At 52.2% G+C, this 25,079-nt stretch overlaps 8 protein-coding genes across 8 annotated transcripts; 3 read left to right on the top strand and 5 right to left on the bottom strand.

The window, feature by feature from the left end:
• Window positions 1-141: 141 nt before the first annotated feature.
• Window positions 142-1,592, bottom strand: CMQ_487 (uncharacterized protein; the record flags this gene model as incomplete). The annotated part of the gene is made up of 2 exons (XM_014317566.1): window positions 142-166; window positions 418-1,592. The coding sequence occupies 2 exons, from the start codon at window positions 1,590-1,592 to the stop codon at window positions 142-144; spliced, it is 1,200 nt and encodes a 399-aa protein (XP_014173041.1).
• Window positions 1,593-6,240: 4,648 nt separating this feature from the next.
• On the bottom strand, window positions 6,241-7,773 carry CMQ_1083 (longevity-assurance protein; the record flags this gene model as incomplete). Its single annotated transcript, XM_014318162.1, has 4 exons — window positions 6,241-6,843; window positions 6,904-7,176; window positions 7,245-7,558; window positions 7,659-7,773. The coding sequence occupies 4 exons, from the start codon at window positions 7,771-7,773 to the stop codon at window positions 6,241-6,243; spliced, it is 1,305 nt and encodes a 434-aa protein (XP_014173637.1).
• A 974-nt stretch (window positions 7,774-8,747) lies between these two features.
• Window positions 8,748-10,004, top strand: CMQ_384 (longevity-assurance protein 1; the record flags this gene model as incomplete). Its single annotated transcript, XM_014317463.1, has 2 exons — window positions 8,748-8,843; window positions 8,904-10,004. The coding sequence occupies 2 exons, from the start codon at window positions 8,748-8,750 to the stop codon at window positions 10,002-10,004; spliced, it is 1,197 nt and encodes a 398-aa protein (XP_014172938.1).
• A 798-nt stretch (window positions 10,005-10,802) lies between these two features.
• Window positions 10,803-11,021, bottom strand: CMQ_1710 (uncharacterized protein; the record flags this gene model as incomplete). The annotated part of the gene is made up of 1 exon (XM_014318789.1): window positions 10,803-11,021. One exon carries the CDS (start codon window positions 11,019-11,021, stop codon window positions 10,803-10,805), a length of 219 nt encoding a protein of 72 aa, XP_014174264.1.
• Window positions 11,022-13,493: 2,472 nt separating this feature from the next.
• CMQ_352 (uncharacterized protein) lies at window positions 13,494-17,787 on the bottom strand (the record flags this gene model as incomplete). Its single annotated transcript, XM_014317431.1, has 7 exons — window positions 13,494-13,731; window positions 13,788-14,131; window positions 14,191-14,449; window positions 14,510-15,086; window positions 16,669-17,297; window positions 17,353-17,579; window positions 17,731-17,787. 7 exons carry the CDS (start codon window positions 17,785-17,787, stop codon window positions 13,494-13,496), a joined length of 2,331 nt encoding a protein of 776 aa, XP_014172906.1.
• Window positions 17,788-19,861: 2,074 nt separating this feature from the next.
• CMQ_1254 (c6 zinc finger domain containing protein) lies at window positions 19,862-22,250 on the top strand (the record flags this gene model as incomplete). Its single annotated transcript, XM_014318333.1, has 2 exons — window positions 19,862-20,037; window positions 20,096-22,250. The coding sequence occupies 2 exons, from the start codon at window positions 19,862-19,864 to the stop codon at window positions 22,248-22,250; spliced, it is 2,331 nt and encodes a 776-aa protein (XP_014173808.1).
• Window positions 22,251-22,342: 92 nt separating this feature from the next.
• On the bottom strand, window positions 22,343-23,209 carry CMQ_1151 (alpha beta hydrolase fold family; the record flags this gene model as incomplete). The annotated part of the gene is made up of 1 exon (XM_014318230.1): window positions 22,343-23,209. One exon carries the CDS (start codon window positions 23,207-23,209, stop codon window positions 22,343-22,345), a length of 867 nt encoding a protein of 288 aa, XP_014173705.1.
• Window positions 23,210-23,514: 305 nt separating this feature from the next.
• On the top strand, window positions 23,515-24,929 carry CMQ_1589 (alpha-ketoglutarate dependent xanthine dioxygenase; the record flags this gene model as incomplete). The annotated part of the gene is made up of 4 exons (XM_014318668.1): window positions 23,515-23,807; window positions 23,871-24,641; window positions 24,700-24,799; window positions 24,852-24,929. 4 exons carry the CDS (start codon window positions 23,515-23,517, stop codon window positions 24,927-24,929), a joined length of 1,242 nt encoding a protein of 413 aa, XP_014174143.1.
• Window positions 24,930-25,079: the final 150 nt, after the last annotated feature.

Below are 25,079 nucleotides of genomic sequence, written 5' to 3'. Positions count from 1 at the left end.
GGTTCTGCATATGGCCCCTCTTCCTCCGGTCCATTTTCTTTTTTTTCCGTCTGTTTTTTCATGGGGCGCATTGTTTTCAGCGGATACATAAAACGAGTCATTTCACGGTCATCATAAGGAAAATTGCCTTTTCTTGCATCGTCAAATGTGACGAGAATGAAAGTTCCTGTGAGTAAAACGAGATAAGCAAACCTTGAAAATGTATGCAGCGGCGGTATTGATAACGTACCCCATAGATAGCATGTCATGTCAACGATATTGCAAACGGCGATCTGCAACAGCCAGGAAATAGCAAAGAATGGAGCTATTAGCAATCCTAGGAGAATGTGCAAGACCTCTTGCATGCCTGGTTCGTCGTTCTTTATAGCTCGGCAGGCAAGCCGGACTTGGCGTGCAGGATATTCAATGAAGGCATACGCCAACCAGAACCAGAGATGCCAGGACTGGTCGACGGTGGAACGCAGAGGAGGTCGACGTGGAGGACGCAACTCCTCCTTGGTTTCGCTCCCTGGAGTCTCCCCCTGGTTTTTGCTGTTCTTGTTGCCGCCCTCGTCTGGCTGCCCGTCTCTTCTTCCGGCCTTTCGCCCCAAGTAGTGTCTGCCCAGTAAACTGCGACGCATGGCTGCTCGCGTGCGCCGGGAAATGGTGTACGACATATCCTCTGCCACAGCAGCCATCGTTTTGGCATTGACGAGGGCAATTGTGGTCAAGGCCAAGGCCACGACGGCACATACAACCATGTTGACCAGCATGTGATGACCGGGTTCTGTGTCGGCCATGCTGAAGATACTGACGGCAAAGCCTAGTGGCAAGAACACGACGGTGACGTAGGTGAAGAAGCGGATGTTTTCGGCTCCGCGCAAGCTGAGGTCGTTGCGAGTCTGGTCTTGCATATGTTCTAGCCAGATCTTGAGGCTGTGAACGCTGTCTCGCGCGCGCCGCATGTCGCGCATCCGGTTGCCGATTTTGGCTTCTAGCGTGTTGATGATGCTGCGATATTTTCGCTCGTCGTTGGTTGTCCAGCGCGGCTTCTCTTGGCCTCGATCATCTCGTGACTCCCATCGCTCAGTGACGTTGGCCTTCACACTGTCCAGCTCGTCTTCAACGCTCTGCAGTACTTGGTGCAGTTGCTGCCACTGGGTACTCGATGAGAAGTAGTCGCCGCTATTGAGCAACGTTATGTCCACAAAGGTTTCCTTAACGCCCAGTTCTGTACGCACAAAATTTCGCAGCTTGTTTGTGTTCTCGACCAGCTGATCCAGAATACGCAACATGAAGTGCAGCTCGAGCACCTTGCGCTGGCGCCATGAGTCTGGATATGGCTTCTTTCCAAATTTCAACTTTAGCTTGTCTATTGTGGTGATGATGCCGCCGTTGCTGCTAATATCATCGCTCTTTGTGTATGGAATGTACTCAATGAAATGACATGTCCAGTATCGGTCAAAAATATCGCCCACGAAACGAAAGCCCACGGCAGCACGTGTCAGCCTGAGCGTTCGTCCAGAAGCACCGATGGAGTTTGTGGTAATTGTCTGTGACTCTGCCTTGGGGATTCCCTTGCTTTGGAGATCACGCTTCTCGCCATCGAACATCTTGAAAAAACTCATGTGCACTTCCGTGATCCATGTGTTGAAAACACGATTAGTGCTATCGTGAAAGTGCTTTTCATAATTGGCATGGCGGTCGAAGAAGGTTGAAATTGGCAGCTTTTCGTCCTTGGGGCTACACAGACAGCACATCAATGCGATCGATGACGATCCGCGTTCCAGCCAGACAAGTCGCTTTTTGGCATTTTCAGCCGTCCGGGGCTTGTTAAGTTGCAACCATAGTTTATCTTCTGGCATCAATTCGGCTATCATATTGATACTGCTGTCGTTACCTTGTTCGCCGTCTTGATCGGCATGCTTGGAGCACTTGCTTTTGTGTTTTTGCTTCGGTATGTCAATAATGAAACCTGAATGCGTTTGCTGCTTTCGAAAATCGAATATTACCTCCTCTTCAGACCGTGCTTTTTTATACTGTTCCTTTTCGATACATTTCCAATAATTCAAGCCATCTTTTACGACAACACCGACGACTTCTTCTTCTAGCTGCTGAACATCGGATTTCTTCGGCTTTGCACCCCACGACAGGAAGCTTGGATAGTTGTAAAGCCACTCTTCTTCCATCGAAACAATGCTGTTGGGCTCGATAAAGTCGTTGAACGGCATGCGCTATTTCAGTGATGACGGCTTTTGCCCGGTTCCTGCTTTGCTCGCTGGCTGGTTTTTTTGTGTGGTTTCTTCATTTCGATCCGGGGGACTGCCACCAATCACCGAGGGCCGTCTCTGGGTTGTCTTGTTAGACGCGATGGCGCGTTCACTGGATATACCTCCAAGGTCATTCCCCTCCTTGGCCTTTGGTGATCGAAAAGCTTCTTCAATGCCCGTGACATGTGTGAGGAGAACATAGGGAATCTCGAAGCAAGCGTGAAAATAACAGTCACGGTACGCGTCACTATAGAGAGCATCTCGCTTCTTGGACGTTTCATCTAGTAGGCCTCGAAACGAGCCACTTGAGTCAGAACTTCGGAAAAGCGTGGATACGGAAGCGCAGACGAGCTCCGCAGGGGACTTCGTGGTAAGTCGATGTTGGTGTACTCCCATAAGTATGGCCAGTGCATAGCGGACAGAGTTGTTCCAGGTTGTCTCTTCGTAGTCGGTATGAGGCCTTTGAGCTTCAAGAGTGTTGTGCCAGAGGCTTTGCGAGGGTTGGAAGAAGGCACTGTTTTTATCGTAAAAGAAGATAGTGTCGCGTGCGTGTAAAAGAAAGCGGCTCTCGCGGGATGAACGGGTCACAGAAATCATTCGCTCAAATACATCGTTGCTTGTCGTGAAGTGGCGGAGAATGCTTTTTCGTACGGCTTGTGACGCATATCTGTGACCGTCCTTGGCGGGATCTTTGCGGTGCTGGTTGGAATTGTCTCCAAGGTCCCAAATCTTCCGGCTTTCTAGATCGCGCAACGTTTGCCATATCAAGAAATGGTCATCAAGACGGAACGCGAGGGCTCCTCTGTCATTTTTCCGAGGCCACACATTTTGTTGCCGAGGGTCCCTCTTTTTGAGCTCGTCTAGCCAACTATTGGAAAGACGAAGAATTTTTGAATCGGCATCGTCTATTACCTTGTCTGCCTCGAAGAGCTTGAAGTATTCCGCAAACTTGGAAATCTGAAAGCATGTATCTGTAAGCGAATCCTTTGGAAGCCATGAAAACTCGTCCAAAATAGGCACGAGCTTGCCTGACGTTGTGTAATTTGCACCGAAAATCGCTTCCGTTGTCCTCTCGGCATTCAGCACCCAAGCTATATGCCCTTTCAAGACGCGAGAGATACGGCCCGTCAAGTCACAGACATGTCTGCTGTCTGGCTTTGCAAGTTTGTTTAGCCGCTTGTAAACTTGGACCAAGAACTTGAAAGTAAAGCTACCCAAATGAGATCAGTGAACTTTCCACCGAGGAAAATAAAAGGAGGGGCTTACTAGCTAGATGGTGTGTATATGCGATGTAATGCAATGTTACCGCACGTCAGGGCAACCTGAGAGACATCACCGTTCATAAAGATGATGGCACATACACCAAGGATGTGCTCAAGATGTCGGCGCACGGCAAACTCAATATGGTTGATACAGGTATTTTCTGGCATTTTCTCAGGGTCTGCCAATACCGAGCCAGCAGCTTGACTTTCATGGACCTGAACGTTATTTTTTTGAGGGTCCCGGTCTTCATCATTGGCACCGTCGCGGTTGTTTGCGTCTTCATGGGGGGTATCCAAGGTATTAGTTGACAGTGAAATTTCGTCGAATGGCTCATCCCGTAGAAATTTGTCGACATCAACGGCATCTGCAGATAGAAGAAATGTCTCCCAGGGAAGTGCTGTATCTCCAGACAAGCACATCAAGCGGTACGCTATTATGACTTCCATGCAATCGTTGTCGGTGTCCATTGGGCTGAGCCGGTGAGTCCAAGGTTTGTCCTCTGAATGAAACGGTAGAGCGTTTCCGTCTCGAAAGACAGAAACAACTATGCATGCACCCTCCATCATCTCGGTCTGCTCGTTGCTATTTTCTGCTGCCTGCCGACGACCGAAAAGCAAGCTGTAATTTCCAGGCCCCAATATCGTGTCGCAATTTTCCTCTTCAGTGGTAGGTACTGCCTCAAGACTATGGATTGTGACATATCTAGAAACGCCGTATTGCACGTCAGTCTCTTCGTCGCCAAGGTTCTTGATGATTCGCTTCTGCACTAAAATGCTACCTATGACGAGCCATTGCGTGGTTACAGCAAAGTCATGACCCTCGAAATTGAGACGCGGCCAGCGGTAGTGAACAAACGACAGGTCAGACGGCCTGGTCTCATAGAGATTGTCTAGGTAGAGCTGGCACATGTCCGATATATGCCCGAAATCCTCCAATATTTTGACGCGATCCCCTACGTGGAAGACATTTGGCGTGTAGACAGGGCAGGCAGAATACATTCCCGGATTGGCTCCCGCACTAATATATCTTTCAAACTGCACTAGATCGCCGTATGAGTCTATTGTGGCCGCCATTGTACCGTCGCCGAACGAGATGTTCGGATATTCTTCGGGAGGGGATTTCCAAGCTCTGCAATGCTTTGTATCCGGGCGGAAGGGTTCATGTCCTTCGGATGAACGCTTACTGACGGCTATCTTTAGGCTTTCTTCGGACAGACCTTTTGTATCCCATAACACATCCCCAATAGGGGCGGAAATGTCATCGGCTTGCATCTTCCGTGATGCGAAAGTTGCAATGTCCAATCGTGAGGTCTCAGTTTGGAAGTTGGGTAGTTTTTGTCGTTTGCAGCTACTGGAACTCCTCCTGAGTGTGAATGAGTCCGGGGAAGTGGAACCAAGGTTGATTTTATGCTATAACGACGGGAAGCTCCCACTGTGTGGAAGAGATAATCTTCCTTTCTCTTGTATATTCTGTATGCTGCGCATTGGCTCGTATCCCACAATGATTTGTGCAGGTAATAGACGGCAGATGAGTGGGCTTTTCTGAACGCAGAAATGCTATCCTGCGTCTTGGCATAATCATGGCCATGTATAGCTATGTGGGATGCGAGCGAGTCGTATCTCATTACGTTAAGGAGACAGCGACCATCGACAAGTTCAGCCTTGGGGGCTGTGCCGCATGTGACGGGTATTCAAAAGAATGCTACCCAAACGTATGATTGCACACGGGATAGACATCCTTTATCGGCTAAGCTGACATTATCACACAGATGCTCAGCTCCCTGAAAACATTCTTCGACGCCCATCTTATACCGAATAGGCAGGCCGACGCACTATTGTAAACGATCCTGGTCCGGGCTCTACCCATCCCGCAGCTTTAGGTAGGTCATTGGCGCGTCTTTATCACAGCGAGACCGGAGTTTTGTAAAACTTACCATTCTGATTATTGTGTTAATAGGCTAGATGTTTATATTAGCCTCGGTTGCTACCTCGGTGTCTATTGCTTATGACAGTTGAGCCGCAATCGCTGATACGTGGCCACATTTCAGACAAAGCAGCGCACAACCAATCAAGAAGGTGTTCTTGACACCCCGTCTTAGTCTCTTAGTATTAGTCCCAGTGTTAGTGTCCTATCTGGGCTATGGGCGATGCTGGTAAGCCGCATCTCTCTAGGCTTGTGATGGCTATCGAAGAAATCGTAACAGTGACACCTGATCACTTATTATCTCAGATGGGATGTTAGCGGGACTTGAGAGTGAAGCACGGTAATCGATGGTCACTTGATATTTGGCACATGGACGGATACTATCGCTATTCCCTCAAAGTTGGGTTGCTGTATCCCTATGTAGCTTTGTATCGTACTCCTCCCACCGGTTATGCTGTGACCGCCAATTAGGTCTGCGTCTCTAGCGGGGATCTCAGCTGGTGGCACAAGAGTTGGCTAGTAATGCCTCAACAGTAACACATGCCTGGTGCCAGGACTTAAACCGCATATACGAGTATCTGCTGTTTACATGCGGACCGCATTTCAAATGTCATTAATCAGATTCGCCACTGTCAACACTAAGTTGACCCTTATAGTGGTTTGGCCAAGGTCAAAGCCAGGTACCTAAACTATGATCGCACTCAAAGGAAGGAACATATAGGTGTTAATTAGACTATGCTGCTTTGAGACTGTAGAGTGCCCTGGGTTGACCGCAGTGACCGCCTTGCGCACCCACCCGCTTTGCTCAGTCGATCTGCTTCTCGCACCCGATGCGGTTCAGAATTTCCTTCCGGCCGCTGGGGCTGCTTAAGCGCAGGCCAGACTTGTGCAGCGCGTTGCGGCGCCGGGCTGCCGTGAGGTCAATGGCTTCAACGCCAACCTCCTGCTCAAGCGGCTCGATCTCCTCGTACTCGCTCTGCTCTTCGGTTTCGGCCTTGGCCTCGGCCTCGTCGTCGCTGCGGACGTCCTCGGCATTGCCGCCCTTTAGTACGCGCACCGACACGCGGAGAATGAAGAAGGTCCACACGCAGATGACAAGCTCAAGAGCGAGCAGGAAAACCAGGAACGCTGTCCGGATGCCGTTGGTGAAGCACACCATGCCGGTGGGGTCGTAAAACGGCTCCAGCAGGTGGGACCAGCCCTCTTTGGGGGCCGGAAAGGGACCTTGTAGATCCCCGGCCGTGCCCCTGTAGCAGGGTACCGCGACAATACGCGGCAGGTCGCGGTACACGCTCCAGCAGATCATGAGATAGAAGACGTGGCGGGTCATTACCCACACAACCACGAAGACGCCGAAGACGACGTCGCACACGGTCGTGAAGCCGATGTATTTGAGGCATTTGGCCAGCTACTCCGCTTATTAGTCGTCTGTGCATCTCGACAACAGGAAGACTCAATGCATTCGTACCGGGAAGATGAGCTCGACAGCGTCCATCAGCACCAGGATCAGATGGCCGGCGCGAGTCTGGTAGTAGGCGTAGGCCGAGGCGATCAGGGATGTCGTGATAGCGTGGTGGATGATCATTTCCTTGTAGTCCTTCCGGCGCGCCTCGATATTCACTACAATGACTTGTTGTATCCAGTAGGCCCATTGGACCAAGACGTACACCTTCATAGGCCCGTCAAGCTCCTTCTGAGGCCAACCGGTCCACAGCTCTTCGAGGTTAAGAAAGTAGGGCGACTGATAATACAGGTACTGGGAAGCTGGTCAGCCGCAGGAAGTCCTGTCGCTCGGGGAGAGAAGCATACCATGCCCAGAGGCCAGGTAGCGCTGTAGTAGGCCAGCATCCAACCCTGCTCTGAGAAACGGGTGAGGTCCTTCTGCTTGGTCACACCACAGGCACGGCCTAGGGGCACGAGGACCCGTCGCATCAAGAAGGCGCGGACGCCGATACAGAGCGCGATGCAAAAGGCCACAAAGCACAAGTCGCGAAAGCCAGCGCTATATCTGCCCGTCTGCGGATTGTGGTACGAGAGCCCGAATAACGGGTCCGTGAAGGGCCGCATCGCGGGAACGCAGACATGGGCGAGGAGAAAGGGGGCGATGGCTTGAAACGAGAGGCCTGGCACAGAGCGAGTGACACTATCAGCGGACGGATAGGCAGGTTTGTGAGGTGGTGGTGATTATCTGCTCCCCAGCAGCGCCGGGAGATCATGACATACTAGCCTGGTTGTCGAAGAGCCATTGGTACACTCTCTCCAGCGGGCTGTTCTGGGGCCTCTTCGCCGTCCAGGTCATGGCGCGAGGCGGTGGTCGCGATTTGGGGCTCTCGCTCATTATGGCGAAAAAGTCGGCGTGGTTTCCCCTCTACTTTCCGGAGGTGGGAGAGGTAAATGCGGATTGGATATTGGGAAGCGTGAGCAAATGACCGGAAAATGGCCAGATAAGTAAGCAGCTATCGAATGGCCACACCTCCTTAATCAGGGCAGGGTTGTGCCGCTGTGGTCGCTACCTGGCGGTCAACATATGTGGATGGATGGACACTGCTGCAGCTGCTTCCAGCGAGAAGTATCTTACGAGTACGGAGTACTGGGAGGTACTTTGCAGGTGCCCAGGATACGAGCATGCGGGGTGGCCCGATCCTCATAGTATCACCTTGTGCTCTTGGGGACCGGTGCTGTATAACCCACACTCTCTAGCCTGTTGTGCCGTGTTGGCTTGACTAAGCAAGTCCCTGAGCTTCCCTGCGGATATTGCATGCATAGCTTGGCAGGAGAGCTCCCAAATGTCTCTCAACCAAAGCAAAAGCAATCGACAGTTGCGACACGTAAATGTACATGCGCTAATCACCGCCTGTAAACCCCATTTTTCCATAACTTGCCTCCTGGCCAATGGCAGCTCCTGGCTGCCGTCTGGACCGCTTTCCAGGGTACGCGGATCGCTGTCGCAAAAACGCTTGTCCTCGTAAGACGCCCATGCCACTCCCCTTATCTGGATCACGAATAACGCGCACCATCTAAGGTGACCGCTAAAGAACAGACCAGACAAATAGACAAAGTAGATTCGCTTGTAAAGCGATAACAAGCGGCATCAGCCAGCATCTAATCGTTTCTACTGTCCTTTCAACTCTCTTATATTAGTGCTTACCGAACTTTGGCTTTAGTTGGTGAGCGCGGGAACCTAGATAAGTGGGGCACGGCACGGAAGCAGTGGAGGTTGGTTGTCGTTGTGCTGACGAAAAGACAAAACCATCTGCCCGACTTCACACGTCCCTACCAAGCGATTAGACGGGAAGCTTCACTCTGTCCGCCATGACAACGGCGGAGCAGAGACCGTCATCCCGCAGTCCTCCGGACATGGTGCTGCGCCGCAGAAAAGACAGCATGGGCGCCAAAGATGCAACCCACGTGAGACATGGTCCCCTTTGTCCGTCTTCCGACATTATCTAATGATTGTCGATTATGTAGAGAAGTCTCACTAAGCGGAAGAGGGCCCGATCTCTTGAGCGTCGCACCTGGATGTGGCCCCTCTATGTCGTCCTCGGCGTCCTCGCTATCTACGCCGTCCATCCCTTCGAGTCCAACCCAGTGCACAACTTCCTGCTCCTCTCCTACAGAATTCCAGAATCGGGCCAGGGACAGCCTGCGCAGTACGGAAAGGGCCTCTGGGACGTGGCCTTTGTGGGCTTCTACGTCGTGCTCTTGACCGTTACAAGCAGATTCTGCATACAGGAGCTGCTGCACCCGCTGGCGCGTGTCTTAGGGATCCGGGCCCGGGCCAAGCGCGTGCGCTTCGCAGAGCAGATGTACACGGCTCTGTACATTCTCGTCATGGGCCCTTGGGGCCTCTTCGTCATGCGCCACACGCCCGTGTGGTACTTTGACGCGCACGACATGTTTGCCGCCTATCCGCACCGGACCCTCGACGCCAGCCTCAAGGCCTACTACCTGGTTCAGGCTGCTTTCTGGCTCCAGCAGGTCGTCGTCATGGTCTTGGGCCTCGAGCAGCGCCGCAAGGATTTTAAAGAGTTTGTCGCCCACCACGTCGTCACTGTCAGCCTCATCGCCCTCAGCTACCGCTTCCACTTTACCCACATCGGGATTGCTGTCTACATCACCCACGACATCAGCGACTTCTTTCTCGCCGTATCCAAGTCGCTAAACTACCTGCAGTTCAAGTACCAGGGGCCGCCGTTCGCCATCTGCATCGCCGCCTGGATTTATTTACGCCACTACATCAACCTGGGCATCCTGTATTCGCTGCGTCCACAGGGCGAGTTTAGCACTGTCGGCCCCTACGAGCTCAAATGGGACGCGCAGCAGTACAAGAGCCCTCTGTCGAACGTCATCACGTTCACGCTATTAGCAATGCTGCAGTCACTGAACCTGTTCTGGCTGTACTGCTTGATGCGGAGCGCTTACCGTCTCATCTTCAAGGGAATTGCGAAAGACGATCGGTCGGAAGATGAAGAGCCGACAGAAATTACTCTGAACACGGCCACGGAGCATGGAAACGGAAACACCCAGGGGCTTTCGCAACCTGCGCAGAGGAAAAGCAGAAGGCCTTAAGTAAATACGTCTGGAGACCAACTGCTATTATCACGAAATTCTTTAGCTTATTATTGTACCTTTTGTAATATATCTTAGTTTTGATTCTTGTTTATACTACTACTTACATCTAGTTACTTTTAGTAAAGCTAGTAGGAACCCTATTATGCTTGATGTGAGGCTTAGCGCTTTAAAACACTCGAACATTATTGTTGGGAAATCTAGGATTTGAGCATTTAATAAAGCATAGCTTCTCTTTGAAATTAACCGATACGAGAAAGGTGAGGGCAGAGGGGAAGAGTGGACTTATAAGGAAAGAGCGATGGCCGCAATGTCTGGCCGAGGAGAGGAGGGGCGTTGGCGGGGCGAGAGTCTAGGGTAACGGGAGTGAGCGCAGATAGCATAGTAACGACGGACTTAGGTGCAGATATAAGATGACTAGAACGTTATTATAGGCCTCTCCAGTAGATCAAGGGCCACCTGTCATTTTATGTCTGCTACCTGCATTATGATGTTTTCCCTTTTCGGCCTCTTTCTCTCCTTTTTCTTGGTCTTTTTTCTCTAGCCCATTTCCTCTTCGATATACAGAGCCTATCTCATAGTCTCCAGCCCAGACGTGCAAAGCCACTGCAGGCCTTTTTGAGCATGTTACTTGATTCTTTGTTTCAAAGCTCAATGTCGTTTTGAGATTGTTGTTATTGTATTATCATATGTATTGGAAACTCTCTAGACAGCTCACTGTCCAGATCAACCAGTGTTTCGCCCCGATCGCTATTTTCTGAACATCTCACACCTCCTAGTACCCAGATACGAAACGTGCTACTCCATAAAGTCGGCATTGTTCTCTATCAGATCCATCCACCCGATATCAACCGAGACATCAATTTCCTGTTCCATGATAGAAACATGCCCTGCTCTTCGCTCAAACCGCTCGCGCCGCGTCAACTCTTGCACATATTGATTTTCGGGTCCACGGCTGTCGGTCAGCCTCCTACGATCACGCCGGCTCATTTGCTCTCCAACATCTGTTAGCGGCATCGGGCTTGGATCTTGTGCAGACAATGCTCGTGCCCTCCATAAATGCTGAAAGTGCATCTTTCCGTTTAAGTCATTGACAAAACGATCCCGCTCATATTCCGTGGATAGGCATACCCATGCGGTTTTTGTATCACGCTTCATCGTAGCCAAGACGGGGTGATATTCTGCAAAGAGCTCTTGTAACGAAGGTCCGTTACGAGCAATAGAATGCATGGGACCCGGGGACTCGAAGCGAAGCGAGACAGTGAAAGGGTACGCGCTGAATGGGCGAGGGCGGCATTCGTCGAACGGGCGAAGGACTCTTTCACCGCTACACTCCCCCCATAATGTCTTTGAGTGTTTTCGTTCAGCACGCGTCGGGTTCAGGAATGGATGGCTTAGTACCGTGGCCGGCAGAGGGAGGGGGGGGGGGGAAAGAAGATGAGGGGCAAAACATTTCGAAGCAGGCCTGGCTATGGTATAAAAGGTGAATGAGGATCACTAGCTCGCGTACAACATCATTTCCCGCTTGGTGCTGTGTTCGACCCTTGGCAGGAGCAAAAGCGGTTCCGGGGAATCCCAGCGCCAACAAAGAGTTGATAAGGCCCAGGTCTCTAAGTCCAGACACAGAGTAAACAATTTTCTGAAGAGCACACCAAGAGGAGAAGAATCCACCCGAAATAACCGTCGGAAAACACAAGGAGAAGAACCAATACTCCATAACCATGCTGTATCCAACAAGGATCATAGATAGCGGAGGGGCCCCATCATCGAGCTGGCTTTGAAGTCGGTCCCGGATGGAGGTGAGGAGTGTCACCAACTGAGTCTCCATCTCGATCTCATCCACAACCAACTCGTTGTCATACAAGATTCCCTCCCTTTTCCTTTCCCCCCATTTCGAAACATTGTATCGCTGGCTCGTCACCCGAAATGAGTAACATTCTAAATGGGTCTCCTCGATTATATCATGTGGCGTCTGCGATGGAAGAGGCAGTGTAAAATGCAGCGTGTCCAGCCTTCTATTTTCGTTCTCGCCTCCATCATCTTTCTGCTTCTGCCGCTGTGGCATTATAGAAGCAGGGGGTAGTACGGCCACACCGATCTGATATACTTTCGGTTGCTCTGGAGCATTGAATCCTTCAAAATCAAAACAGCCACATACGCCGTCTGTGATGTATGCTGCCTAAAAGTTCCACTAGATCGAGGATCGGATGGTCCCACAACGAGCAATCAGATCTTCTTCGAATCTTCTTTCCGAAACCGAGGCGGTCCATTTGGAAATAATACTGATCTTCTTTTTGATATAATTTTATGCTTGTTCGAATCAAATAATGGAAAGTCGGTAAAGATCCTAGGACCATCAATTACTTAAGACAAATGTCTTTTAGTAGAATTAACGACGTTGTTTGTGTCTTGTGATGCGTGTCAACTAATATTGTATTGAAAATTTAGTACCACATGATAGTTTTCTTAATCTTTTCAAAACTGCGCTTTCGTGCACTAGGCTCACAAAAAAAGGACTAAGATAACAACTTTTACTCTTTTGTTTTAATTAGAATTTACGATATATATCTTGTAATGAGCGGTATGAAGATCGACTGGCAGAGAGACTAGAGTAGAGGGACTTTGTGAAGCATACATGTTTTTTTCATTAGTAAGACAATTTTGTTTATGTGATCGCAGACGAAAATATTAGAGGACGTCTATTACTCAACCAGACCCAATAGGTTAGGATAGCAGCATCAAATAAAATGTCGGATGGCCAGACGGCCACCCGGAAAATCCGCAGAACAGGAGCATTACTCAGAAACGGCAACCGCGGCCGTATCTCTCATTGTCTTGGCTAGCATCATTCTTGCGTCTATTGACGCCCCGTCTCCGATCACATCTACAAGTACTATTGCGTAGGGCCCACTGTTAACTCGATGACTACAGGTATTGCACTTTTCGATTTTGAAACTCCCGACTTTGCAACACTCATTCATTTTTGGTTCGTATAAACGATGAGTTCCGCCACGTTCTTGCTCTTCTCCTCTCCTACCATCCTTGGCGAAGCCTTGTAGAAACCAAAGTGCTTAGAAGATAAGTTTTAAAGATGGAACAGGTGCAACAAATTCCAGCTCCGCCAATAAGGTACATGCCTACAATGCTTAGAGAGTCAGTCTCCAAGCTAGAGGCGAGGACGCAGTGCCATTCGGCCCAGATTCAGCAGCTTTATACGTGTGTAGGATCTGATACTTTTTGAACTCAAAATAAGGGTGAGGTAGCCTCTCGGTGAGCTCGTATGAAGTGCGGGTACGGAGAAAACATTTCTCTACGAAGTTCAACGTACTACGGGCTACGGAGTACGGAGTACATTATCCGTACTATGTAGAAAAACTACCTAGATTTTTATGGTTCGACCCACATGGATCCGTTGATAGGGCTGACTACCGAAAGCAACGACGGAAAGGCTAATGTGTCTCGCAAGTCTAACTCGAACCGGGGTGCGCCTTATTCGATCATATTGATCATGTTCGTTATATCCATCTCATCCGCCACCTTCCACTCCATGTATCGCTCATGTCCTATATTTCCCGAAGCGAGAAGCACTGCAAAGTCTCGCTCTGTTTGAGCATTTACGGGACCAAACTTAAACCGCAGGGGCCATTTATCTAAGATGGTATGCTCCTGCTTCATTATCATCCCAGTCTCGACACAGAGTTCCGAAAATCTTTGATGTGCGACGTAGCTGAAAGTCTTGACGTCAGTGGTTATCCGATTGTAGAAGGGAGGTTGGAAACTCACAGAGAGAAAGCAGCATCAAAATCCCGCACCAAATCAATGGCAGAACTGATCTTGATCATCATCGCGCTCATTTCATCTGGGTTGGGCAGATTCACCATCGAATTGTAGTTCGTGGCACGCGGAGGCGCGAGTGTAGGCATGTACTTCATGACAGTATCCATGCTCTTGGCCATCACGTCACGGTCGTACTTTGACTTCGTCAAGGTCATCATCTCGACTACCGCATTTAAATACAGAAATATCAGAGTCGCATGGGGATTGTTGGAGGGGTGCTGTAGAAGTGGCCCAAAGGTGCAAAGTGCTTGCCCTGTGCCGATATAACCAGAGTCGGCAATGTTGGAAATCTTAAGCCGTCAGAAATTATTGATGAATAAATATGACTCGGTGTGATGATCAAACCCACCTCGATGCGAGCAAATTTCTTGTCGGTATAGGCGCCAATGGCTCTAGCGTCCACTTGATTGAGCTGCATATAAACAGGCCTCTGAGACAGTTGCTTGTGGAAATTCTCGAAGACGCCAATCAAGTAATGGTACAACTTGCCATACATATCATTTTTGGCGGTGCCGGCGTTGAATCCCTGCACGGCAGTTATGTCCCATCCGTGCATTGGGTCGGCGTTGTCCATCATGGGCCATTCGTCCACGCTCTGGAAAATAGTCCTGCAATGTCACGTCCTGTTAGTATATTCTGCCATTCGGCGGTGGATTACGCTCACTCACGGGTTAGGAATGAAAAAGCTGGCACGAGATGCACCGTATGGGAGGAGTAGCCCGTCCGATCGAAACTTCACCAAGCTCGGTCGGTGCGCTGGCATTTGGCAGATCAGTCGTCGGTGGACATAGTCGACCCGCTCGGGAGCAGACACAATCCTGTCTCGGACCTTCTGGGCTGCGGTCTTTTCTAAGCCCACAGGAACATCAAAAAAAGACAGAAGACAGAACCAGTCGTTTTTGAAAAGCTCCAAACGAAAATGTCGGTCGCCAAAATTCCATGTCTTTCCCAGAAACGCAGTTGGTGGTTTGCTTGCAATCTTATTGCAGACGGTCTCGATGAGTGGCCTGATGCGCGTCTGTAGGATGTCATAACACTCTTCGGTGATGAAAGCTGAGTAGAAGACATGGATGGCGTGTTTTGCGGCATCTTGAGCGTCGTCCACGACGAGGAAAAGCAAAAGGAGAATGGCATTGCGGGCAACGACGTCCATATCCCGGTCATTGATGACAATGTTGACGGGTGCCTTGAAATCCATCGGCAGGTTGCCCACAGACATAATGACGTTTCGTAGATCACCGGAGGCTATAGAGACCATGAGCACATCAAAACAAGGCTAAAATGGGAAAGGAAGGATACAGCGACCTACCGGCAAACAGCAAGTTTAAAGGTCCTTGGTACGACTCTCCCTCGTTCTTCTTCAATTGGACAACGTCTACTGCGGGGACATTCCCCCACAAGTAACAAGTTTTCCCAAAATTCACATGTTCCGGCCCACCGTCCATGTTGATGAACGCTGGCGACCGACGTTCGGTCACCCAGGCCGGCATCCACGTTTCTTTGGAAAGTGCTGTTTTGCAGTCTCTTTTGTGGATCGGCCAGTGTTCCCTCTGACATCCAGCGCCGCAGTACTGTATGCCTGGTTAGTGGCTATTATTCATACGAATTTGGCCGTTGTGAGGACGTACCATGACGAGGAGGCAGTTTGCACAAGCCTTGGTGCCAAAGCTACTGCACTTTAGATGGCCTTCAATGTCCACATTAGAGCAAGCATCAGATGCCATTTTTTTTTCTTCCTGGTTGATATTTGTCGGTGGATGGATGACTTGTAGAAACAGTTTCACTTTCAGGATTAGAAATACTTTACAGTCTCCCTACAAATAATAGAGATTAAGCAAACAAGAAGAGGGGCAGGATGCATACCATTCGTGCTACCTAAATACTGCAAAGGAATGGCTCGCTCCGTGTCTAGCATCTATTGGCAGAGACCGCGGGAAGATAAGACAGCTACGACAGCTTCGCGTGTGCAGTCTTAATTCGCCTCGTTAAATCGAGTTATATTTGCCTAGCAGTAGTCTACTGTATCTAATAAGATGGACAGACTACTCGACCTAAGTGGCTCGACCTAGTCTCGTTCCATTGGACGTCGTAGTAACTGGTCGTCAATGGTGCTTTGGCTTTCTTCTGTGATTCTATCAACCGGCGCAAGTCTCTCTTTTGGACCTCCGGCCCTGAGTCGCAATCCAGTCGAAGCAATATCCGGGCGATATTGGGCTCTCAGGTTGGCCGGCGAGGCTCTGTAAAGTTTGTCGCTTCCCTCAAAAATACACCGTGAGAAGGAAAGCGGCTAAGTCTACAAGACTACCGATCTAAAGCGATTCCTTGTTTCTACGTTTGGTGAACACCAATAGTAGCGTTTTAGTCAATAAAACTTCCCAGGGAGTAGCGCTGCTGTATGGTGCCACGGACATTTTAGCACGTCAACCAGGGTTAGAAAAAGCCGGGAAACCCCCAAAAGCAATTTCATCACCTGTCTGGCCTAAAATACGTCGCCATTGGACGAAAACGCTGTCGAACGATTTGTGCCATATGATGGAGGTACGTATTCAATGTATGGCACAGGGAAGTGATTTCATGCAGGCCGGCACTCTTTCTTTGGATTCCCATAATATAGCAAACGACAACATAGAGTCGGGCTTTTTCCAGTTTGTGCAGCAGCCGACCGGATAATAGACAGACGACAGATCATGGAGACTAAGAAGACAGAAGAAAATTGAAACGAGAGACGGTAAAATCAGCAGTTAGACCACCGGCAGTCTGTACTCTGGAGCGGGCTTTCTTTTCGGAAGCAATTCGCACCAGCTGCTGTGCTGGACGTCAAGCCCACGGCTGCCAAAGTAGCGCTCGCTCTCATAGCTCCACTGATCGCTGGCGCGAATCCAGTTGGCCATACCGTCGACATAGGCGATGGCGGCAGCGTCTACAGCATCGCCCCAGCGCGGCAGCATGGCCCGAAAGTCTGCGTAGGCATCCATAAAGCGGTGCTCATTTTCGCTGAAGAGTCCGGCCGCCCAGTTGAGCGCGTCCTGGGTGCCGACGTGTGCTGTGCTCATGACGATGGACACAATGTTGTGGTTGGCGCCGCCGAGGGCCTGCTCTTTGTTGTAGGAGACAAGATCCTGATTGGTCAGCATGGGAAGGGCAGAGAAGGAGGGGATCAGACACACATTTCCAATGCAGATCATCTCGGTGGCCGCAGCCGTCATGGCCAGCACGAGCGGGTGCTGCAACACGTCGTTGGAAAGCTGTGTCCCTTTCTCCATCTCCAAGACAGCAAGCGACGGGTATAAGCCCACGGTCTCTCGGCGCAGTTCCATGAAACTCTCAACGCTGTGCTGCCGACCCGAGGCCCGGTCTCTGGCCTCTTCGACAACGGCAAACAGGTAGTGAGTAAAGGTGGTGACAAAATGTTTCTGGGACGAGATGGTTGTACACGCAACGGCATTGGCCCAGAACCTGGACTGTCAGCTTAATTGAATGAGATAGCTGAACTGGACTAGACTCTACTTACTGTCTGGCAATCTCGCCAATGACCCATTCGCCGTCTGGTCTCGGCTTCTCGGGCCTACGTATGGCATCTACAACGATGCTGATCGTCGTCAGTACCTTATCGGGCTCCATGTTGTCTGTGAAGTCGTCGATGATAAAGAACAGATACATGAGGTCGCAGGCCACACGGAGGACTTCCTTGCTGACATTCGGGTACGCGAGGCCGGCAAGCAGATCTGCAAGCCACGACTGTCAGCGCCGGGTAGAAATTTTTCTGTGTTGCGTTTTACGAACCAAAGCGGCATTTTTCAAAAGCACGTTGTGAACCCGGACTGAGCGCCTGGAAAGAGAGCAGCCAACTATAAGACTCTTTTCTGACCTGTTCCAAATTCGGATTTACACTGCGCTGCCACTTCCAGCTTTTCAGGGTGTCGGGTATGAGAAGTCTCTGTGACATATTGCAACAAACTGAGGGACCTCTGCTGGCACGGACGCATACAATACTGACAAGGGCAGGAAGATGGAAGGGGGAAGGTGGAAGATGGAATGGAAGTTGGCCTGGGAAATTCTCGAACGGCCAGTCTATCTACCATATATCTGCATATGTTCTACGTCTCACCTCGCCTCTTTCATTGTGACGAAGTTCCCCTCTCTGCGGCTTATCACATCGAACCGTAGACCACTCGAGAACATCATTCCTATATTACGACCAGGTGGCTTACTATGGCATCAGTACCAATCAACACGGACGGCTAGTCATACAAGCTTGCCGATGCAAACGGAGTCTTGGCAATGCAACTGCCAGGACAATCGAATAGCATAAAGGTATTCCACAATATGGTGTTGTCAGAACACCCTCAGACTATTAGCACGACTCTGAGATCAATAGCCTGGACCGTCGGTGTCCCCCAAGGAATCCACTTTAGTCCCGAAGATGTCAGACACGACATTTAGTGTAGTACGCCATGGTCTGACATATGTTACGTTCATATCTTTAGGTATCCCTCGCGTACACCTTGCTCTTGGCGTCTTCGAGTAATCTCGACCGGCATCCAACAAAGCCACGTTGCGCGGCGGTGCACGGACCACCGTCCACTACGGTTGTCTTTCCTGAATCCAACGGTCTCCGCCCATTATTTTCCACTTCTGTCGGGGTATTTCCACCAATCGACCGAGCAGATGCGCGAGATGAACAGTTGCGGGCTAGAGGATCAGAGATTCTAGAGCGAGCCCCTCTAGCCACAAGCAGAACGAGTCTCATAGAGAAGGCTTCCCCGAGATTTTGCTTGGCTACATGGTTAGTACTCAGTATAATGCCAATTTACAGCGCGATTGTATTGTGGCTACGGTGTACAGTTTTCTGATCGTGTTCCTACTGTTCTATTTCTGCTGCTAAAACAATAGCACAGACTGCCTTTTAACCATGTATCAGACAAGCGAGATGTCCCGATCGTACCAACATTTGAACAGCTGGCTGCTGGATCCATCATGCGATGCATGCGACCAGTAGAATACCAGTACCAGCATCTGGCTGCGTGCAGGAGAAGACAAGATACGTCTCCCAGCGGCACGGCGTGTCTGGTAGTTGCCGGTGTTCTTCTTGGGCCAATCAAGCTCGGGACACCGCAGCCGTCGGCCTAGAAGCCTGTCGGTCAAGTGGGCAATGTGCCTCGATAGGAGAGGCGATGATACCTCACGCTGCCCGGCTTCGTAAAGTGGCAGACAACGTCGTATTGCATTGGATGGAAGGTTGACTAGGTTTCATATCGAACGATGAGCCTAAAAGAGCAATCGAAAAGGGGGGCTCTCCAATTGTCTTATAGGTGAGAGTAGCTATAGTTTGCAGATGGGGGACTGCGGCGTATGGCCAACGGTGACGACCTAGGTATAGAACTGTTGGCGCTAAGATACCTTTTGCTTTCGCCTCCAGCGGCCTGAAGGTAAGACGGCGACGTTAGTGCCTTATATTATGGCAACGACCGACACCAGCATAAGCGTAGTGCAATTAGGACATCCTTGTAATAGCGTCAAAGTTGTGCACGATATAATGTCAGTATTAATAGTATGACTTGGTCTATACTCCGTATTGACAGGAACACGACAGCAAGACACTTGTTTTCTGTTAAAAAAAGAATTTACATAAGTAAGAAAAACTCAGTCGCATTCTTTTGTACAGCAGAGCGGCAGAGTAAAAAAATCGACCCCCCTGGGACTCGAACCCAGAATCTTTGCCAGCTGTGTTCAGAAACCGGAAAGCAACGCCTTACCATTAGGCCAAGGGGCCCACTGTGGATGCTTGATTTGGTCGTGATTGGTGTAAAGGGCAGCATTTCTTATGAGTATCCCGGCTGTCTGGAAACAAATACAAGAAGGACATTTCAATCGTATTCCTGGCCTGTATTGAGTTCGTGTCGAAAGGCAGAACTTAATTTTTTGAAGGTTTGCCTCTTGTGCAGGGGGTAAGCGATGTGCCAGACACAGTAGGATTCATCTCACGGGCATTCTCTCGCACTGTACCACCCCGATAAACAATGTCAAAGCAGCGTCTTTATCTGAACTCCGCGCAGAATGATCGGGAAGAGCACAGCTTCGGCCATGCCATTAACGAAGCGATGCCAGCTCAGCGCACGAGGCAGACCTGCACTGCCTGCACGCGGCGCAAGGTCAAGTGCTCCAAGACAGTTCCATGCACCAACTGCATCCGAAGGTGAGGCGGACCAGTCTGCAGCTCTTTCGATTGTGCTCTGCTCTAACGGAGGACCCAGGGGTGAGATAGATCTTTGCGCAGTAGGTGCAATCCCGGGTCATGTGGCAGAGGCCAGAGAAGGATCTTCCGTCTCTCCACGGCAGCGGCATCACCAGATACAGAGACACTCCAATGGCCACCAGGACGAGGTGCAAATGCTCTGGCGGCGCGTTGCCGAGCTGGAGGCATTACTGGTCTCAAAGAGCGGCACACATGCGAGTGTAGAGACGCAGCCAAGACCACTGGCTTCACCTGAGAGCACCAACACGACGACCACCACCGATCGATGTGTCGACGAGGATTCCCAGGACACGGTGATCGAGGACGCGGCATCAATCTTGGAGTTCCTGGCATGGGGGCGGCACAAAGGAGCGGCTGCTGGCAGCTTTTCTTCTAACGGAGCAGACACGATTTCGGGCGCGTTTGTACCAGACAGTCTGGGAGACACGTCCCAGCTGGCGGTGCTGCAGATGCTGCTGCCGGATGAACGCACGATATGGCGGCTGGTGGACTACCACGTCGACAGTTTGCTGTGGTTCCACACATCGTTCCACGCGCCGGCATTTTACCGGCAGCTAGAGCGGTTCTTCGGACAGCATGGCGGCCGCGTGGAGGCGCCAGGGGTCGACCTGCTGTGGGTAGCGCTGCTGTTTGCAGTGCTGACGGGCAGCATCACATGTGCACCAGACGGCATCGTGCGTGAGACCTGGGCCATTGGCGATGAGGAGCGGGCGGTGCTGTCGCGGCGCTGGTTCCGGGCTGTGGTAGCGTGTCTGAACCAGGCCGAGTACACGGCCAACCTGTCGATCGTGTCGGTGCAGGCGATCTGCACGCTGACGATGTCGGCACACCTGCTGGGCTTTTCGAACACGCAGTCGATCCACCTGGCAGCAGCGGTGCGCATAGCCCAGAGCCTTGGACTGCATCGGATCGGAGGAAGCGGGAGGGCCGATGGCATTGCTAGTTATGCAGACCGACGTGGCCGAGCGAAAGAGACAGGCACAACGGTCGAAATCGAGACGGGCCGGCGCCTATGGCTGCAGCTCTGCTGTCAAGACTGGTTTGGGATCCCGTTCTCGGAGAGCTGTCTGATCCACCCACTGCACTCACAGTCGCAGCCACCGATCAACTGCCACGACGAGGCCGACACGCTGCAGCCGCTGACCGAGGACGTGCCGACAGTGACGAGCTACGGCCGCTTCCTGACGGCCATTGCGTCCATCATGCCGCAGCTGCAGGACGGGCTGCTGTCGCGCAGCACGCCCTTTACGCGTTATGAACAGGTGCTCGCGAGCGACCGACGCATGCGGACGCTGGCCACGGCTGGCCGGCCGGCCTTTCTCGCCAGCAGCACGCCGCTCGACCCGGCCTGGCCGGCCTGGGTGCCGTGGGCCCGCCACTCGCTGGCCATCTCGTCGGCCCACAAGATCATCATGATCCACCGGGCCTTCTTGTCCGAGAGTCTGACCAACCCGGCTTATGGCTTCACCCGTCGCACCTGTCTGGCCGCGGCCAAGACGATCATCAAGGAGTACCGCGACGTCGTGGCGGCCGACCGGGACGGCAGCAGCGCCGGGAGCGGAGGCCCCGTCTTGTGGGTGCACCAGGCGTTTGCTGTTGCCGCAGGCATCATCCTCATACTCGACGTGCTGCACCGACAGCCGGCCGAGCCCGAGTACGGGCCACACCTTCAGCTGGCTGAGGAGGTTGTTGCCATCCTCCACCGCTTTCCTACCAGCCTGATTGCCGTGCGTGGTGTCAAGCTGCTGTCAGCCCTCCTGCTTGAGGCTGGAAAGTACGATCATGCAACGAAGAGGAGTCGTGGACTCAACGTCCCCTCATTTGTCCGGTCCTTTTGCGGAAATCTGGCTAGGAATAGACAGCCCGAGAGCGACGTCTATACCACAGGGGCTACGCGGCAGGAACATGAACCGTTGCGTGCCAGTTGGACTAGCAGCCAGGGTAGTTCGCCGAGTAAAGGAATGCAAGAGAAGGGGACGACCGGACGGTCAACAGAAACACCATTCACGAACGCAAACGGTCTTGGCACCGGTTCGGAAAACCGACCGACCACAGATCAGGACGAGCTGCTTTTCCTTCCACCCAGTATTGTCAGCTCTTCCACGTTTGGAAACCTACTGTATTTAGCAAATTACGACTTTCCTGAAACATGAAAGAGATAGAAAGGGCAAAAATGACAAGTACTGTCGGCAGGGTTGCCCCGATCTATTTTTTATGTCTTTATATTAGCTACTACTGTGACCGTCTATGGGCCTCCTGCCTTCTCTAGCAGCTTTCCAACGGCCTTGGCAACCGACTCGGTATCCTCCAATATTGGCTGGTGGCCAGACCGCACCACCTCAACCCAGCTGTCGCCACCGAGCAGCGGGCTGAGCGCCTGGATGCGCTCTGGTGCGCTGATCACGTCAAGGTCGCCGACGACGAACAGTGCCGGACACGTGATCGTTCCGTAATCAGGGTCAACGTGGCCAAGGTCGACAATCGCCTCACAGGTGCGAGCATAGCCCTCGGGGTTGGAGGCGGCAACGGCCTGGCGTACTGCCTCGCGGTGCTCCGGCTTCACGGTCCTTCCGGTGGAGGCGGCCGGAAAGTTGCTCTGATCAGCAGCAGTGTCGGCAGCGGAGGTTATGCCGTGCGAGCGGACAGCGGCAGCGAGGTCGAGCATGCGCTGGCGCACAGACGGCAGATGGGCAGCTGAGCGGCCAGGGCCAAAGAGGGCAAGGCCGGCGACGGCGTCCGGATAGCTGGCGGCATAGTGGAGAGCGACGATGCCGCCAAGAGAGTGGCCAAACAGGACGGGCTGTTTGGAGCTCGTGGTACTCAGAGCTGTGATGAGGTCGCGGATATCGGAAACATGACTGTGGATGGACAGCTCAGCGGATGCAGGCGGAAGCGGCGACTGGCCGAAGCCGGGAAAGTCGACAAGAACGACGTTGAAGCCAGGAGGCTCCGTCTGCAGATGTGGAAGTAGCGGCGTGTAGGTGCTGGAAGAGCCACCGAGGCCGTGCAGACAGACAAGAAGACGATCTTCGGAACTGCCACATTGCAGGTAGTGCAGCCGAGTGCCGGTGGCAGTCGTGTGAAAGTGGGAGGTCAGCTCGGATTGGGACATTGTCAAAAATGCAGTGTACGGCTGAATGGAGGGCAAGAAGAGAGAATCGACCTGCTTTGTGTTTGAGACGCAATTCCAATCTCGGCCGGTTCTAAGCGGAAGCCTCGGCCGAGGCTGTCCGACGTGTCCGATAACAAGCCGGCCTCACTGATTGGAGTGCACATGGGGCGGAAGAGGCCGAGACGATACAGACATTGCACCAACTCTTTAAATGATGCGTTCTGTTTGTCTTGATTAGTACGGTCGAACCGGCCAGCGAAGTATCCCCCGATATTATCGAGATCGAGACGACACAGCCGCCCAAGATGGTCATCACGTCTGTCATCACCGAGGAGACAGCAGACCTGCACCTCGTGGCGGGAAAGGGCAAGTTCATGCTGTCCCATGCGGAAATGTCGCCCGGCCGCGTGGTGCCCATGGAACATGGCTCAGACAGCAAGGCCGACTTTGGCGCGCTCGTGTACGGCATCGACCTCAACAACTTTACCGATGCAGACTTTGCTCTGATCTCAGACGCGCTACACCGCCACAAGCTGCTCGTGTTCAAGGGGCAGCCACAGATGCTGGAGCCGCAGCAGCAGTACAAGCTGACGTCGAGGTGGGTTCGATGTGTAGCCGGCGGTGGTTGCGTAGTAGTCACGTGACTCTAACTTGTCCCCAGCTTTGACCCGGACGAGGCGAAGGGCGGGTTTGCGCACGGGGCAGACCCTCTGTTGACGACGCACAACGGTGTGAAGATCTACGGCATTCCGAAGCGGCCGGCGATCCCGGTGCAGCCGCAGGTGCACATCCTGGGCCGTGGGCCGCTGCCGACGGATCACTACGGCTTTCCGCCCGGCTTTGAGGTGCAGGGCATCGACCACGCAGACTTCCACTTGCCGCCGCACATCGCCGAAGCCGACAGGGCGGCAGGTGCTAGCCGGTTCTACCAGTGGCACTTTGACGGGGCACTATACAAGATCCCGCCACCGCGGGTGGGCTGCCTGCTGGCGGTACGCACGCCCAAGGGACCGGACGTGACGGTGCGCTGGGATGACGGCAGCGGCAGAGAGATGTTCATGGCACCGGGCGCGACGGCTATGGTGGCCGGGTCGCGGGCGCTCGTGCTGCTGGACGCCGAGACGCGGGCAGTGGTGCTGCACAGCCGTATCGAGTATGCGCCGCACGCATTTGTGTGGATGTCGACGGCACGGAGCAGCCGACTGGGCCACCTGATCGAGACAGAGGGCCGCGAGATGCCGCTCGACCGGCTGCCGGCCTGGGACCCAGCCCACGTGTGCGTCTACCCGATGGTCTGGACGAATCCGGTCACGGGCGAGCAGTCGCTGCAGGTCCACGGCCAAGGCGCCCGACGGCTGTTCCTTAAAAGCAGCCCCGACGGTGAGGAAACGGTGGTCGAGGACCTGGCCGAGGTCCGGGCATTTATGGATAAGTCTGTCTTCTCTTTTTTCCTACGCTTCTCTTCCTTCTTTTCTCTGCTGACTCACCAGAATCATGCGTCCCGTGCTCTCACCCGAAAACATATATGCCCATCGGCACGAAGAACAGGATGTAATCCTGTGGTACAATCGGGCACTGTGGCACAGTATCGTAAGTAACGACATACTACACTGTCTGCACTCTCAGATACTAACTGTCACAGACGGAGTTTCCAAAGTCTTATGGGCCGCGGGTGATGCATCAGTGCAATGTCGCCGCCAGCGATCACCCAACAGCCTAGTGGAGGATTAAAGGCCATGTTAGGTAGCGGTTTGATTCAAATTGCCGCTATAGATCCAGCGTACATCAATGCAGATAGCAAAGCTGGTGCTCATGGTAAAAACCAGGCTGTACCGCAAATAATAAGAAATAGGCAAAAGGCCAGGCTGTG

Source organism: Grosmannia clavigera (genome assembly GCF_000143105.1).
Source record: "Grosmannia clavigera kw1407 unplaced genomic scaffold GCSC_140, whole genome shotgun sequence".
Taxonomy (NCBI): Eukaryota; Fungi; Ascomycota; class Sordariomycetes; order Ophiostomatales; family Ophiostomataceae; genus Leptographium; species Leptographium clavigerum.
Note: the sequence above shows the minus strand (reverse complement) of the source record. Positions and strands in the feature narration are given on the sequence as shown.